The sequence below is a fragment of the Typopeltis vanoorti genome, chromosome 22 (assembly GCF_054136105.1).
Source record: "Typopeltis vanoorti isolate ZY-2024b chromosome 22, IOZ_Tvanoo_1.0, whole genome shotgun sequence".
Taxonomy (NCBI): Eukaryota; Metazoa; Arthropoda; class Arachnida; order Uropygi; family Thelyphonidae; genus Typopeltis; species Typopeltis vanoorti.
Genome location: NC_143570.1, coordinates 52,834,541 through 52,853,047, shown reverse-complemented (window position 1 = coordinate 52,853,047; position 18,507 = coordinate 52,834,541). Strand labels below are relative to the sequence as shown.

The following is an 18,507-nucleotide window of genomic DNA, read 5'->3' as shown; positions in this document are numbered from 1 at the left end:
GTATTAGATAGAGAAATAGGTCTCCAGCTGCTGATTAAGGTGTGATCTCTATTAGGTTTTGGAATGAGGATGGTATGACTAAACAAACACACGTAATAACCACAGTAATAAGTTTTAATAAGTAAATATTTCATCCTAAGTATCCTAGGACATCGTCAGTACAATTAATTCAAACAATGCTAGGAATAACATACAGTTAGGGCACATGATTACAATGGAATCCCAATATGCATTCAGTTAGCGTGTTATAGAATTAAATTAAACTATATCTGGAGGGGGGGGGGGAGATTACATTAAAATAAGATAACATATATAAAATTATTTTACACAATTTTGTATGAATACAAAATTGTGTGAAATAATTTTTTTATAATTGAATTCCTATCGAATAGGAATTCAATAACAAAGCTGACCAAGTTGTTTTTTCACTTTATCCAAGTTGGAAGAACAGACTACTTTTTCCATTTTCTTTTTATGTCAGCTGCCCTCTCTAATGAATTTGAAAAATTCTTCCACTTCTTCCTTAGAAGAACTTTCAGTGGAACTAGGCACAAATAAGTTTCATCATCCATTTCCAAATTTTGCAGTTGACAATCATCTGTATCCGATTGTCATTGCCCAAATAACATCCTGGGCTTGTTGTTAGAAAGAACTCACCTGTTTTTTGTCTTCTTTACCTCAGTTCTGGTACTTCTGCAAGTTTGATTTCCTTTCCATAAATACTCATTAATAATGTTCCTCTCTTCAGTTCTTCTGACATTAGGTTTGTTTTTCTTCTTCTTCTTCTAAATGTTGAGTTGGAGAGTGTTCCAGTAGCTAACTTTTCATTGTTTGTCTTGGTTCCCTGACAGAAAACAGCAAGGGTCTAATTTAACTGGGTGATGCTCCAGATGGCATGAAATCTGATCATGTTGTACTGTGGATTATCCATTGAAAAAAAAAGTAATCAAAAATGACCACGAAATGGGTTAGCAGATTATCAAAACTAGGAAACAAACGCACCACGACTGTTTGTTTATACTTGTTACAATAAGCTTTTCCTAATCTGTTCAGAGATGCTTGGAAAAGAAATAATGATGAAGACAAAGCAATTTATTATATTAAAAAGTGATAGATCATATTATTATTATCCAGACCTCCATGGAGTCAACAGACTCATCGTTGGGAGGTCGTTTTTAGGAAACACAAAGTTTATCATACCACTCCTTGAACCCATTGACTGTTCCTGCTCTAACCACTCTATCAGGCAATGCATTCCACGGTTCAACCACCCTCCATGCAAAGAAACCACTCCTTATCCTCTTGCTCGCAGTCTCCTTTCATAACTTCCAGGGATGGCCCCTTGTCATCACTCCTTCCCGCTGTTTGACCAAGTGAAAGAGCTCCCCCAATGTCTACCCTGTAACTGTCTCTCAACAGTTTAAAAGTCTCAATCATATCACCTTTCCTTCTTCTATCCACCAACTCTGCAGTCCACATTCCCTCAGTCGATTCTCATAACTGACATTGTGTAGTCCTGAAACCATCTTTGCTATCTGCCTCTGTACCCTTTCCACAATTAATTTATCCCCTTCAAATCCTGGGGACCAAATTTGATAACAATAGTCTAAGTGTGGTCTGATCAGGGTCTTATACAATGGAACAATAACTCTTATCTCTGCAGGTCAGCATCCTTCTCAGTATTGCAGCAGTCCTCTGGGTTGCCTTCACCACCTTTGCAATATACAGGGTGTTCGGGATAAATTTGACATATTTATAATTAATTATATTTTTCCGTAAGTTACATGTATTAACACACACTTCTCTTCATTTAAAAGTTTGGACCCTTCTTCATTCATATACAAGATGTCAGAAAGGATGGATAGCTGGAACCCACCTGAATCATGGAAGAGAATAACTTGTATCATGATGATTCGTGCCCGCCATCAAAATAAGGATATTACGACTGCTGCCCAATGCTCCCTGAATACAGTAAAAACAATCAGGCATGAACTAGAGACTTGCAATGGTGACTACGAGGATGTAGCAAGAAGAAAGATCCCTAGCAGACGATCTGATTGCGTTCGTACAGCAGAATTCCTCGCAAATCTGCAGGAACAGGTGTTGAAGAACCCTGGCATTGGAATTCGGGCTTTGTTCGTGGAGTTGCTAACTGTAGTCAAGCCCTGGATAACAAGGGTAGCCAATGGTAGGCCATATGTATGGCAGCAGGATTTGGCCCCTTGCCACACCTCTGGGAAAAGTCAAAAATGGTTGTCTGAAAATTTCTACGACTTCACCAGTCCAAATGTTTGGCCTCCAAACTCCCCAGACCTTAACCCCATGGATTATTTTGTATGGGGCGCAGTTGAAAAAGACACCAATCGCACTTCCAGTAATACAAAAGCCCAGTTAATGGATAAAATTAAAACAGTTTTTGCGGCCCTTCCCAGGGAGACTGTAGCATCAGCTTGTTCGAGGTTCCGAAGCAGAATTGAAGCTGTGATCGATGCTAATGGTGGTTATTTTGAGTAAATCTTGTTGATAGTATTGTAATTAACTCTGCCTGTAATGTTTTTTTGTCAATTCATTAAATTTAATAGATACAAAGAAGATTTTCTTTTTCCTTACGAAACTGTCAAATTTATCCCGAACACCCTGTATTCCCTGAATTTCAGTTTTCTATCAATCATCATCCCCCCAGATCTCTTTTCTCCCATACTTCCTCCAGTATAGTTCCTACAACCGAGTATGCATCCTCCCATCGATGGTTCCCAAACTTCAAGACTTTTCATTTTGCTGCATTAAATTGACACCCCCATTCATTTGTGCATCGGTCTAGTTTATTCAAATCCTCTTGCAGGGCTGCTGCATCTGCACTATTACTAATAACCCTTCCCAGCTTCCCATCATCTGCAAACAACTGAATATCCACCTGAAATCCACTGACAATGTCATTGATATATATAGGTTAAACAAGACAGGTCCCAGTACTGAGCCCTGTGGGAAGTGTTGCCAAATGAAAATTACTAAAAACAGCTAAATCTTTAAAAAAAAGAGCTAAAAAGGAGTTAAAAATAAAAATTTGAAGCTAAAATTTTAAAAGTAGTAGTTTATACTTTTAAGTTAGTTACTTTATTCAAGTTGAAGTGATACTTGCATATAAGTGGCTAAATACATCTTCTATGTGGTCTTGCACTTAATTCACTCATGTTTTCACTTAGATTTTCAGCTTTATTATATGTGGCCATCGTGCCAATATTACTCAGTGTAGATGGTGGTAAATGATAGTCTGTACAGCACTTGTTATGCCTGAGGCCATACTTGACTGACAAAATAGCTGTCAGCATTGGCAATTCCATCTTGTTTCTTAATTTAGTTTTAACTACATTCATGGAACTAAAAATTCGTTCAATTTCCGCATTAGAATTTGGCAGTATTAATAAATTTATTGCACACTGAGCAATTTCTTTAAATGGATTTATTCCAGATGCATCTTTATATTCTTGTAAAGAATATAAAGATGCATCTGGAATGAATCCATTAAAATATTCAAAGTTTCAGGCAGCCTTTGCTTTAGCTGTTTGAAGAGACCAAGAAGAAACTGTCTTGTTCATCATTTTGAGTTATTTTCTTTTGTATCATCAACTCTGAAATTTTTCTTTCAAATCTGTAACCAAGATTTGGATTGGGATCCAAATAGTCATCAATCTCTGACTCTAGAGGGTCAACTGTGGATGATGGTAGCACTAACATATTAACAATAGAGCGAATCAGATGAGAAAGGTCTTAAAATAATCTCATCTTATCTGCACTGTTAGATTCGAAAATTGTGTTAACTTGCTGAACTTGAACTAAAATAGGATACAAAAATAAAAGGTACAACAGATTCCTTTCATCTTTGTACATCTCCCACAAAATTTGAGCTTTGTAACATTTATCTCACACTTACGACTTCGAAGTGAGTTTTAAATTCCAACCACTGGCTGAGAATTCTGTCTACTGCAGTTTCAATGGAGAGCCACCTCGTTGCACAGTTGCTTACAATTTTCAGAGGAGCATCATTTTCGTTGATAGTTTGATACAGCTCTTTGTATGCTGCTTGTCTTGAAGAAGAATGTGAAAACCACATACGTTTCGGCAACTAAAAATTCTAATTTTCTTGGGAGAGATTCTGCACAAGTGTGAGACATTGCCAGTTGTATTGAATGGCATACACATCTAATTAAAATGAAGGAGGGAATATATGCCTTCAGATGTTCATAAATGCCATTATTGACACCAACCATAACACTGCCATTGTCTGTATCAATTGCAATGAGATTTCTAATGTCCAGTTTCTTGGTCAAGAGCTCTGTTTTCACTGCAGCCCCAATACCACTAGAGTCACTTTTCTAGAACCACCATTCTCAGAAATGTATGCATAATTTTATTGAATTTCTTGCTATAATAAATGATGGCCATTCCTAAAATCTTATTCACTGTGATATCATTCAATTCGTCTATTAGCAAGCTGAAATTTTCATCTCCAATGTCTGCAATTAGATCTTCTTCAAAATGCTCACTTAGAATATTCTTTACAATTGCAGAGCACTTAGTTCGGTGCATTTTTACCTTGGCATAATTTGACTCTCTGGGATGACATTTTTGCAAAGATCTAGATGATCGCAACTATTGAATGATGAGTGACAACAACGAAATAATGCTAACCTACCTTCAAAGTTTGCGGTCTCATCAGACTTTTTTCACAAGCATATTTGTAATAGGAACAACCTTATATGGAACTGCAGCAAGATGTTTCTTAGTTTTGCTATGCTTTACAAGCTGACAATATTTAGCAGCTATATCACATCTGCAAAACTTGCAGTGGCCTTTTGTAGCATCACCAGGAACTTCGCACAACCATTTAATAAAATTCCCATTTGCAACCACTCCCTCCTAAATTTTTGCTTGTAAGTTTATTTTTCTCTTTGCTCATTTTTGAAGAAGGGTATACAACTCTTTACTGCAACGAATTACAATCAGTCTTTGAAAACTTCCCACTCACTATTGTAACTACCAACCAGAACACTGTGCAAGGACTAACTTGTAGCGGTGCTATCAACTTTAAGACGACAAAATGGCAGACTGTTGGGCCACGTGACTGACTGACGTCATCATGCTTTGAAACGTGTACGATGCTCACACTGAATGTACAATACAATTCCTTATCAAATGTGAACATCTGGAAAACTTTTAAAACAATTTCTTTAAAAGTAAGTTATAAAAACAACTAAAAAGAGCTGAAACTAGTTCTGAAGGAGCTAGGGAAGAAAAAAAAAGAGCTAGATCTAGCTCCAAAAGAGCTAAATTGGCAACACTGTGTGGGACCCCAATTGTAACCTTCTGCCTCCTTGTTACTGCCCCACCATACACAACTCTCTGATACCTATCAGACAGCCAATCCTGAATCTAGTTGACTAACCCAACCTCTAAACTCATGTATCATCATCATCATCATCAAATTCCTGCCATGTACCCACAAGGGGTGTCCAGGATATGATAGTACTACATGAAAAAATTATATCATTACTAACTTCCTATCTACAATTTTCCTCCAAATCAGTCTGTTACTTGTCAAGACTCCAACATTATCAGATCTTATATTTCTATCGTCTAAGGCACTTTGTACCATATCAATCCACCTATATCTTGGTCTTCCTCTGGGTCATTTTGCTGCCAACCTGGCAGAGAACACTTGTTTTGCTAATCTTTCCTCGCCCATTCTGTTTAAGTGACCATACCACCTGAGATTAGCTCTGTTAATGCATTCCTGGATCCTGACAATGTCAAGTTCTTTCCTAATATTCTCGTTTTTAATATGATATTGCCATTGATGCCATCTGTTCACGCCTCTAATCTTTCTCAGGATTCTCATATCTGTTGTCTCTAGTCTTTGGTCAAGTGTTTTACTTCTGACCCAGCTCTCAGATCCATAAGTTAAAACTGGTTTGAACACTGTCTTGTATACAGCTAATTTAGTGTTCCGACTAATTTCTCTCTTATTCCATATGAATTTATTCAAATGACTTCCCACCATACCAGCTTTGCTGATTCTGTTGTCTATTTCTATATTTAATTTACCATCTTCACTAAAAATCATACCTAAGTAACTGAAATATTTCACTTGTTCCACAGGTTCTCCATTCACAACACAGTTGACATTTTCAATGATTCTGCCTATTTTCATTGTCTTTGTCTTTTTATTGCTGACCTTCATACCATATCTATTACAACAGCTATTCAATTTAGTCAGAGAATCTTGCAGACTTGTAGCGGATTTATTTAGAAGTATAACATCATCCGCATAAAGCAAAGAGCTGACATTAACATTTCCAATTTTGATATCATGTTTAATACCACTTTCCTTCATAATGTGATCCATATAGATAATGAATAACAGAGGGGATAATATACATCCTTGTCTCACACCAGATTTAACATTAAACCATCTTCCTCTACTTCCTTCAATTCTAACTGCTGACTTACAACTCAAAGACTAAGTATTATTATTATTATTATTATTCAGGCCTCCAAGGAGTCAAAAGACTCATCGAGGGGAGGTCCCCTTCCCCTGAGAAACACAAAGTCTATCATACCACTCTTTAAACTCACTGACCGTTCTCGCTCCCACCACTCCATCAGGCAATGCATTCCACGGCTCAACCACCCTCCACACAAAGAAACCACTCCTTACCCTCTTGCTCACAGTTTCCTTTCGTAACTTCCAGGGATGGCCTCTTGTTATCACTCCTTCCCGCTGTTCAACCAAGCGAAAGAACTCCCCAGTGTCAACCCTGTAACCACCTCTCAACAGTTTAAAAGTCTCAATCATATCACCTCTCCTTCTTCTATCCACCAAACTCTGCAGTCCACATTCTCTCAGCCGATCCTCATAACTATCCTTGTACAGTCCTGAAACAGTCTTTGTTATCCGTCTTTGTATCCTTTCCACAGTTAATTTATCCCCTTCAAATCCTGGGGACCAAATCTGAGAACAATAGTCCTAGTGTGGTATAAATATTATTAGAAGTATAACATCATCTGCATAAAGCAAAGAGCTGACATTAACATCTCCAATTTTGATATCATGTTTAATACCACTTTCCTTCATAAAGTGATCCATATAGATAATGAATAATAGAGGGGATAATGTACATCCTTGTCTCACACCAGATTGACTTACAACTCAAAGACTAAGTATTATTATTATTATTATTATTCAGGCCTCCAAGGAGTATTGCTTGATATAATGCCCCATTGACACCATATAACTGCAGCGTATTGAATAGCTTCTCTCTTGGCACCTTATCATATGCCTTTTCTAAATCGACAAAACTTAAATACAGATCTTTGTTATATTCCCATGCTTTCTCGACTATTTGTCGTAAAGTGAAGATCTGATCCTGACAGCCTCTGTTTGGCCTGAATCCAGCTTGTTCTTCGCCAAGCTTTTCTTCCACAATTCTTCTCAACCGTTTCTCAAGTATACTTGCATAGATCTTGCCAGGAACACTCAGTAGGTACCATGGGTACTATGAGAGCTCTACTCCAATCATCGGGAATTTGTCCCTCTGTCCAGGCTTTCTGAACTATGCAGTACAGCCACTGTAAGACTCTTATACCACCATACATTAGCATTTCTGGTCGAATATCATCTACTCCAGCTGCTTTTCCACATTTCAAGCCTTTGATGGCTTTTTCTACTTCAAGTAGGATATGTATTCCTGCCTGCATGCCTGGTCAGTGTTTTTTACCACTGTGCTGTCATCACTGCTTTTTTCATTTAGCAGTTTTTCAAAGTAATTACTCCATACTTCAAGGATATCTTTTTCTCCCGTTTTCATGTCACCTTTATCATCTCTAACTCCTTTTACAGCACTCTTTCCTCCATTCCTAAGCTTCTTCAACAACCTCCAGAATATTTTGCCACTTTCTTGATATTTATTTTCTATATTCTTGCCAAAGTCCTCCCGTGACTTTTGTTTAGCTAGTTTTACACAGTGTTTAGCATTCTTGCATTTGTCTCTATATTCTCTAAGAGCACAAGCTGACTTATTTGACAGGAACTTTTGATATGCTTTCTTCTTTTCCTTCACTGCCTCTCTTTAACTTCTTGTGTCCACCAGGGAGTCCTGATTTTTTTATCCTTGCAGATAACCTCACCACATGCCTCTCTGGCAGAATCAATCAATGTTTTCTTCAGAGTTTGCCACTGAATCTCCAAGGTTTGATTCCTGTTCTCAAACTCTTTCATTTTTTCTACAATAATCTTTGTGTATTTTAGTCTACAGTTCACATCTGAGAGCTGCTCAACTTTTATTCGCTTTAAAACTTGGTTACATGCTATTCTTTTCAATATGAAATTCAATTTTATCCTGCTCAAGACTAAATAGTGATCACTTCCAATTTCAAATCCTCTATACACTCTGGTGTCCCGCACCAGGCAGAAAACATCACTATCAACAATAACATAATCAATGAGACCTTTCTTATTCCTATCCTCTTCTCTCCATGTGAATTTATGCACATTTTTATATTGGAACATGGTGTTAGTAATAACCTGTCCATGTCCTGCGCAGAAATCCAACAGATATTTGCCATTATTATTAGCTTTGCTCTTTTCTCCAAATTTTCCCAAAATATTTTTGTATGTCTCACAATCATTTCCTACTCTGCTATTTAGATCCTCAACAAGGACCAATAATTATTATTGGTCCTTGTTGGCAGTTTAATTTGTTTAAGTTGTATAATTTAAATCTTTATGAGTGTTGTAAAAAATCCATTAAACCTCCAACATAATGTCCTCACAGCACTTAAGCCTCTACACAAGAAAACAAGGACCAACTTTTCCTTTTTCATTGTGTCAGTTGCTTTTTCTAAAGCCTCAAAAAATTCCTCCACTTCTACCTTAGTAGAACCTTCTGTGGGACCATAGGCACAAATAAGTCTCATTGTCCAGTTCCCCATTCTCATATTTGGCCACATTACTCTACTTGAGACTGACTGCCATTCAAGAAGATTAGCCTCGTATTTTGTGTTGAATACTATGGCTACTCCTTCTTTTCCTTGATTGTCATTGCCTGAATATAACATTTTGTATTTATTGCTCAGAAAGATCTCACCAGTTTTGGTCTTTTTTGTTTCAGTCACCCCTATTATGTCAATCTGGTACTTATCTAATTCCTCAGCTAGCTCTATTTCTTTGCCATTCAGGCTTCTTACGTTGATAGTGCCGATCTTTAACTCTGGTGATGTTGAGTTGGGGTTTGTTTTCAGATTTGTTACAGTAGCTGACTTTTTACTGTTCACCCTGGTTCCCTGGCGAAAACAACGGGGGCCTTGTTTAACCAGGCAACACCCCAGCCGGCATGAAATTTTGTCATGTTGTACCAACATTTTTTATTTTGGTTTAACCAACAAGAATACAATTTGGTCGGCTAAATCCCAAATTGCCAGCCCATCCTCGTTCGTTCAGTATCCAAGTAGATACCCAACAGGGTGCACCACGAGAAGGTGAGGATTGGACATTAGGTCAGAAGCCCTGGTCGGTTCTCCACATTCCTTTAAAGGCTATGTGGAGGTCTCCTCTCAGTTATACAGCTTTGACCCTTAAGCACCTCTATGTGTTGCAACTTAAATATCAGCTTATCATGTGGCACCCTGTCAAATGTCTTTGCAAAATCCAAAAAAATGGCAGTATATACCTTTCCCTGCTCTTGTCACTTTATTATAAAAGGCAATCATATTATTATTATTATTTCACACCTCCAGGGAGTTCAAAGACTCATCGAGGGAGAGCATCTACTCTACAACTCTGTCTAAACCACTCAATCAACTGTCAATCCACCAACTGACCTCAACTACACCAACGCCATCTACCGCCGACCACCACTAGTATTTCCACAGACAATCACAAACATCCATGCCCACGACGGGATTCGAACTCGCAGCCTTTTAGCTGAAAAGCAGATACGCTAACCACTTTTTTAATTGTGTCCGCTTCTTCATTCATGGAATACAGCTTACTATTGCTGCTAACAAATATCCTTTCACAATTTCCCAAGCATTAATAATATCCTGGCCTTCCAATTACTAAAGCAAGTATGCCCCTTAACAAATGCATGTTGATTCTCACAAATAACATTACCCTTATAATTAGACACTTCCAGTCTGCTACCACCCTTGTGCAATGGTACCATCTTACCTTCCTTCCATTCCTTGGTTACTTTCCCCGCAGCCAGATTTTATTGAAGAGCCAGGTCAACAGAGCTGTCAGTTCTTCAGCACATTCTCTCAAAACCCATGGTGAAATACCATCCAGTCCCACAGCTTTACTGGTATCCAGCATACCCAGTATTTGGAACACAAACTCTCCTCTTGCACCTCTAAACCTGCCCTATTCCTCTATTATTGGAGTATTTCATCCTGGAGAAGAAGGTTTAATACTAGAGGAATAGGGCAGGTTCAGGGTTTAGAGGAGAGTGTGTTCCAAATACTGAGTACTTGTTATAAAAATGGGAATAGAGTGACTGATGCAGAGGACATAGTGGAGTGCTCATTAAACAACTCCACTATGTCCTCTGCATCAGTCACACTATTCCCATTTTTATCCTGCAATGTCATTCTTCCACATAGCTAAAAAATCCGTAGGATTTTCTTTGGATCTTAGTGCCACTCTTTTCTCATATTCTAGTTTTGCCTTCCTCACCATACTATTCACTCTCCTGGCCTGCATCTTATATTCTTCGTGTATCTGCCCTCCACCTCTCTCCTTATATCTCTTCCATAATCTCTTTTTCAACTCAGTTCCTGTTTGATGTTGTTTGTCATCCACTTTACACCAAATTGTGTCCGCTTCTTCATTTGTGGAATACAGCTTACTGTTGCTGCTAACAAATATCCTTTCACAATTTCCCAAGCATTAATAATATCCTCACCTTCCAATTCTGTCCTCCATGGAACTATCCCTAGTTGATACCTAAAACTATTATAATCACCTGCTTTATAATTCCACATACGTTCCCTTTTCTTTGATACACCTGCATGTCTATTCATCTTCCAAGTCAAAATGGACAGAATGACCAACTGGTGGGAGAGAGATGTCATCTCACATATTATCAGCTCTTCTGATGCTATGACCAAATCCAAAACTCTTGAACCTCTTGTTCCCTCTATTATATGTTGCCTAAGACATTTGTCCCTCAAGAATTCTAGAAATTCCATCCCCTTATTACTATGCATTTTCCTCTTCCCAGCTTATACTGCTGTAGTTAAAATTTCCCATAACGATCATTCTTTTTACACTTGCTAAGCTCAACTGTCTAAAGATGTCCTGCTCCCTGGCTTATAGCAACACTCACTGAATATCCTGTCTTGCCCACTTCTACCTCACACCATATGCTTTCAAAACCATTAGTGTCACTGCCTTCCAAAGCCTCCACTCTTAGAGGACATAAGTTATCACTTATCATAAGCGGTACTCCACCACCATGTTTTCCTTTCCTATCCAGCTGAAAAATGCTGTACCCTGCCACTTCAATTCCTGTTATTATATCATCCTCCATCAACCACGTCTCATAGATCCCAATAATCTTTGGCCAGGCTGATGCTATCAGTGCCACCAATTCATCCCCTTTATTTCATATACTCCTGGCATAAAGTCTAAAGTATAGAGCATAAAAATGTCGCTGCTTCTATAAACTATCATTGTCCCTTCTCGACCCCACTGGATTCAGTGTTACCTGATGTTGTCTCCCTTCCCCCAAGCACCCATTCCCACAAGAGGCCACCCCTGCTATCATCCACCCTGGGAATTCTAGTTTCCCTGCATTGACACACTGACTTGTTCAGAAAACCGCAATCTCTCCAGATGCATTCATCCTTCCTCATTCAAATGCAAGCGGTCTCTCACATACAGTTCCCCCTCTATCCTCAAATGCCCTCCAAGTGTCCACATATTCCAATTCTCTCTCTTTTGACACATTCTGGCTATTATGCTATTCAGTATTACTGCTCTTCTGCTCAACTCATCACTATCATACCTGGGCAACACACACATACAATCTTTTCTCTCTGTATTTTATTTTGCACAACCTCGGGCAAGAATCTCACCACCCGATTTACATTGCCTCTCAAGTCATTCGTGCCTGCCATCACAATCATTTCATCCATCCTTTCACCCCTTTTAATTGCCATAGTCACATTTTCTATCATCCCTCCAGGCAAACACACCTCTGGCATCTTATCTTGCACACCTGAGATCATTGAGTCTCCATACATCACACCTCTAACCATTCTGTTCCTTGATTGCTCACCTGCATCTCTCTCCTCTAATGTGATGCCAGGACAGCAAATAAGTAGGGGAACACAGAGAGAAAGGGTTCCCCTACTTATTTGCTGTCCTGGCATCACTCCTTCACATTTCCTCTCTTTGACTGTTTCCATTCTCCCCTTCTCTATCATTCCCATAACTCTCTCTCACTCCTACTGTTTCTATTCTCTCCTCTTCTATCATTCCCAAACCTGTCTCTCATTCCCTCTCTCCTACTGCTTCTATTCTCTCCTCTTCTATCATTCCCAAAACTTTCTCTCACTCCTACTCTGATTCACCTTGCATTCATCTCTTCCACCATATGTGACCATATGTTTTCAAACATACAAAAACATTTTATTTTGTTGTCGAAAGCTTGTTCATTTGCATTATTTCCTTATAATAAATATTGTTCTTTATAATTTCATAGCAGTTCATACTTCATAAATTATATATATATATATATATGTAACATACAGACTGAAGAATAAAAATTCTAGCTGCAAACTGCTGTCACATGTGTGACACACACACATGTATATTAGCTTCATTTTGTAAACTTTGCCTTTAAATGTCATGAAAAATAATAATTTTTATTTGATCAATTGATTTTTTATTTTTATTCATGATCTTCGAATATAAGTATCAAAAATTGACAAAATCTATTTATCTTGTAATCTTTAATATATACAAATTTTGGATTCAAACTTGTTGAGTTTTAGATTGAGTATCTATTCTGAGTTAAAATTTAAAGCTTGCTGGGCCTAAGTCTGGGTGAATCTGAAAAACTGTAGGGAAGATAGTGATGTGTAATTAAAATGCAATGCCAGAGCATGTCCTGAATATGAGGACTGTGATTAAATTTAAAATTTATTATGACAAGTAATAAAGTATTCAGGGTGAATCATCTGGGCAGATTGTGTGGTGTGGATTGCCCTCCCTCACTGCTGGAAGGGAAGGTACTCCACACAACCCACTGTCTCCACTATTTAATCCTCCACTATCTATGCACAATGCCATCTACCATCCACCAATAGCATTATTTTTTAATCTGTGAATTATGTGTTCTTTGTGTTGTACTAAGAATAATAACATACTGATGAGATGCTTAGGAAAGAAATAATGACAAAAACAAATCAGTTCAGTATTCTATAAAGTGATAGTCCATAGTGAAACATGTTTACAGACCATTAAAGATTTGCCTTGCACAAAAGAAGATGTTTTCAAACATATGAAAAAGTTTTATTTTGTTGCTAAAAGGCTATTTCGTTTAAATTATTTGAGTGTGAGTGGAGACATTCAGTTTGCAGTGCCAATGGGAAGAGTAATGGCAGAGAACTCTGAAATATTTATAAAAGGATTTAAATAGGCTGGTGCTATGGACAAATAAGAGGTTATGCCAATTCAATATTAAAAAGCATAGAGTCATAAGCTTTGAGAGAAGATGAATTGAGATGTATTGTGCTGGTTGAAATTTGCCCCAGGAACTTGAATGGAATGTGTTGCCTGAGTACATAGTGAGCATGCTGATGCTGAATGTGTTCTAATTAAGATGATATAGGTACTCTAGTCTGTAGAGATGAGTTTTAAGAGGAAAGAAGGGAATGGGAAATAAAGAAAATTGATTTGAAATAACTGTTGGACTTTTGATATTTTTATTTTTTCCTATTTGCCATCTTTTCCTGATAAAATCAGGAAATGTTAATGGATATAAAAATATATAACAAGGAAGATATATATTAGTTAATATTTTTTTCTCTTCTCAGTGCTGGTGTTGGAAGGACTGGTGTATTTATCACTCTTAGCATAGTCTTAGAAAGGATGCAATACGAAGGTGTAGTAGATTTATTCCAGACAGTCAGAACACTACGCACACAAAGGCCTGGAATGGTACAGGCAGAAGTGAGTATTGATGTCATTTAATCTTTTATAATCGGATTTATTATTTTCTAATAAAATAAACCAGATTGAAAAGAAAATTAATGCAATTGCAAAAAAAGTTAAAATATTTGCAAATATATATCAAGAAATGAAAATCATCATTTCAAATTTCACCTTGGAATGTTAAGCTCAATGGCAAGTCACAATCAAGTAAAGTAAACCTAATTAATGCTTTGCTAATTAAAACTATCTACATAGACTGTCATCTGTTAATTGCATGCCAAATCATAAGGATATCATCCACACATATGTACCATAAGGATGGTTTAGAAAAGATGCTGTTCAGTAGGTATTGTTCATTTTGCTCCATGATGTAGCCAGTATTTGAAAAAGAGTACTACCTGTGGTAGTACATTCACTCAGCAGATTGAGTGAATTTGCTGTTTAGTGACAAATGACAGAGGCAAATGATATCTACAAGAAAGTATTGCAAAAAAAAAAAAGTCCATTGTTTCGTCTGGGGGAACTTTAGTGAATAAAGACACATTATATGAACTGAGTAAAGATCACTGTGGCAAAGATGAAATTCTGATATCTTTTCTCTGAAATGAGAACTGTTCTTAATAAATGAATTTTCCTGTGATTTTCAGGATTTTCCATATCTAAGTTAATTAGTAATTAATTTAGATATGGCTAACCACCTTTGTTTTTGAATCATGCACATACTTTGCAATTCCAAGTCTCCTCCTCTGAATGTCTCACCCAGAAATTTCTCTAAGGAGAAATACTAATTTTGTTATTTCAAAGGCTGATAAAGGGAAAACATTGGTAGTTCAATATCAGAATGAATACCACAGAAAACTAACACTAATGCTGCATGGCCATTTCACATATTGTCATCTTGCTAATGGTCCTATTAATAGCCAAATTAAAAAATTAAATATACTCGTTGATAGTGTCTCTTGCTGGAATAAAGAAACTTTAAACATAACTTGGACATCCTCCTTGAGTATGGACTTCCTAACATACACAAAGCAAACATTTCATTATATACTTCGTCTATAATGCATCCCATCATAGACTGCTTTGCCTTATTCCAAAACACCTCTTTTCTTTTGGCATTCACAGATAAATCTTGTTCATGTATTAAGACCATTTCTCATTTCTAAGGAAAGATATCATTGCTTCATGTTTGCTCTTTTGATCTTGTATTTAGCTTAAATACTGTGTCTTTATTCACTAATGTGAAACACTGAACAAGATTTTCTGTGGTTACTGTTTGCCTATTTGACTTGGTCATTCATTCTGGCTATTTTAGATATCAAGATAAATTTTACCAGCAAATTGAGGGCTGCCATTGGTGGACACTTTCTCCAATACTGGCTGACTACTTCATGGAACAGTTTAAACAATGCTGACTGACAGGATATCTCATAAACCATCCAAGGATGTCAGAAATTACATTAAAGTGGATTAATATTACTTATTTATTAAATATTTTTTTGTTTTTGAACTAAATTATAACTTATTTTTTTTTTAGGACCAGTACCAGTTCTGTTACCGAGCAGCTCTGGAATACTTAGGATCCTTTGACCACTATGCAAATTGACCCTTCCATACATGGTGCTTCGAGGACTATGTCCAGTTCTGCTCGTTCTCGTCCCGGGTTGGGATATAAACCAGGGTATAGTCATTCAAGAAACAGCAACAACTTAGGGCTAGTTGTCCTCTGTCTCGCAGGACTATGTGATGAAGCATAATTGCACAGAGGATGCAAAAGCCCTAAGACTTGCCCTGCGCCAAGCATGAGGAGATTGGAGCCTTTTGAATTGTGCGTATGGTGCTGTCCGGCCCCCTCTTTCTCAGTCCTGAGGGGGATGGCTATTCCTGTTCCCTCCAAGTGGCAGGAAGCCACGTTCTTTTAGGCCTTGTCAAGTTCCTTCAGATATTACTACTACAAGCACAATTACATTGATTCTGAGGATTAGAGAAAGATAATAAAACTACCAACAATAAACAGAAAAAGTATGTAATGTAGCAAATGTGGTTCTGATCCCAAAGTGCTATACTCGCATAACATTTTAAAATGGTAAAGTGAAATCCTGTCACTATTAACTCCATGAAACCATTCATCCTCACCTCTGCTGTGAAGCTCAAAAGCTCCTGATTATTCAAGGAGCGCAATAACAGTCTACAGCTGTCTTGAGAACAATCATTAAGTAGTGCTATATGGACTTGATAAAAGACTAATTTATGCTTATCTGGCCTTGTGGTATACAATTCTGGTTCTGCTTGAAATTGCAAGTAGACTATCTTTATTGTCAGGCTTACAGAGAAGGCCTATAAAGGGTAAATCAGGTTTTCTATATTGTTATTAACCATCTTTTCTACATCCTCTACAAGGAGGACATTAGAGAGATATAAACCTTTTTACCTCTTACATTTGCAAGCAATGTTATTGTGAATTTGTGTACAGATCATTTTGTTAAGCATAAGTTTGTGACTGTAGTTCAAGGCACCTAACACTGCCAGGTAGACATATTCCTAAACTTTGATCAGGTCACATGTTTCATCTGTCATGTTTGTTTACTCTCGATACTGTTCTCCACCTCCCTTCTATTTGTTGCATGTTAAAGCTTTTTAAAAACAAGAAAATGGAGTTTCTTGCAAACTCTAGATAAAAAACTTTAAAGAAATAAATTTATCTAGTTTTAAACAAATTGTATATTTTTTCCAGTAAGAAAAAGGAGTGGATCTTTTAATTTGCATTTTTAAGTGTTACACTTGTGTAAATTTGTATGTAAGTCATAGGGGGCAGGGAATTGAATGACATCATTTTCGCTATTATTTCAGAAAAGCATGTGTATAGCATCATCCATTTCTCTGAATGCTGTATAAAGTTGTATGAAGACAAAAAAAAAAATGAAAACAAATGTAAAATACATTATTTTTTATTAACTGATCGCATATAGTTTTTTCATGTAACTGAGTACATCTGAGCACACAGTGCTCCATTGCATATTGCAAATATAGTAAATAATATATTCATTTTTTATGAATAGAATTTTTACTCAGTGAACTTAGCATAATATTAAACCAACAATCCAAACATCTTGATATAACTTCAAAAATAAATATTTAAGATTTAATATATTAAAAAAAATCAACATTACATTTATGTTAACCAATAGCAATAAATACAAAAGCACAAAGCTCATGCTAAACAAAGCTTTATAATGAGGTATGTTGGATTACATTGTGCCTTGAGAAGGTTTAGTTTTTTTTTTAATGCCCAATAATTTTAACATGTTTACACCCCAATTTCACTTTATTGGGATGAGAATATGTCTCCATGAAACATCCAGTTAATGAGCTAAAATCTGATTTAGAAAACTTTAAAAAATAGTTACCATAAGAGGACTAAATAGGGCAAAGTGAAATTGAATAAAAGTTATGATACAAATCAAATTTGGCATACTTTAAATTTATCCTCACAGGACAATAAGAGATTTATGTCTCTGGACTTACCATTGATCCCAGAAACTAAACATTATCAAAATGCTAGTGAACAAGTGCAAATACCTCATGCTCCATACATTCCTTTTTAATAACACAACTGTCTTTCATTAAAACTGTTTTCATTTCTAATGGCTGCAATGCCAATATAATCAGAAAAATAATAGACAATCTCCATCTTTGTTTTCAGGAAGAGATTTCTGTTCTCCCATAAGTCAAAGATTTGTCTGAAAAGCTTGCCAGAGACTTTTATGCCAGATAAACCTCGAACTCTCCTTTCATCTTGTCCTAAATGAAAATCATTCTTGAACTCTGCAAAGAATGAATTTCCTATTTTTTTCATATCCAGGCATTCACTGAATGCCTAGCTCTTGCAGTCACTTGTATCATGGGCAGACAGGTAGGTCTGTGCAAGAAGAACATCTTTCAGAATTTTAAATCATCAACATTCATGCCATGTGTCTGGTCTACTAGACACAGGATTTAATGGAAAAAGAGTAAAGTCATTTTTGGTTAGAAAGTTGCTTACAGAAAGAAAGAAAGCTATAAAGCTCATATTCATCAACCAAACCTATATAGAACTATATAGTTCTATGTATATAGAACATCCTAGAACTCTACCAGTTTTGGGAAGTTATTCTACTAAATGATCCTCATGACAGTGTAAACTTTGCCAGTACATGGATAAATATATAACAGTTTAGAAAGGCACTAAACTAGAATTATACGAGGGTGGTCTGAAAAGTTCTCACCCTAACAATGAAAAAACAAATTTATAA

The 18,507-nt window shown here is 36.8% G+C and overlaps 1 protein-coding gene across 8 annotated transcripts in view; it reads left to right on the top strand.

Annotated features, from left to right (window-relative positions):
* LOC150094422 (tyrosine-protein phosphatase Lar-like) overlaps window positions 1-17,266 on the top strand; it is a 1,380,317-nt gene extending 1,363,051 nt beyond the window's left edge. For all 8 annotated transcript variants that reach the window (XM_090412197.1, XM_090412199.1, XM_090412204.1 and 5 more), the window contains 2 exons: window positions 14,098-14,233; window positions 15,753-17,266. In XM_090412197.1, the coding sequence (XP_090268323.1) occupies window positions 14,098-14,233; window positions 15,753-15,821 (205 nt within the window). In that variant the 3' untranslated portion in view covers window positions 15,822-17,266. The remainder of the gene's footprint in view (window positions 1-14,097; window positions 14,234-15,752) is intronic.
* The last annotated feature ends 1,241 nt before the right edge of the window (window positions 17,267-18,507 follow it).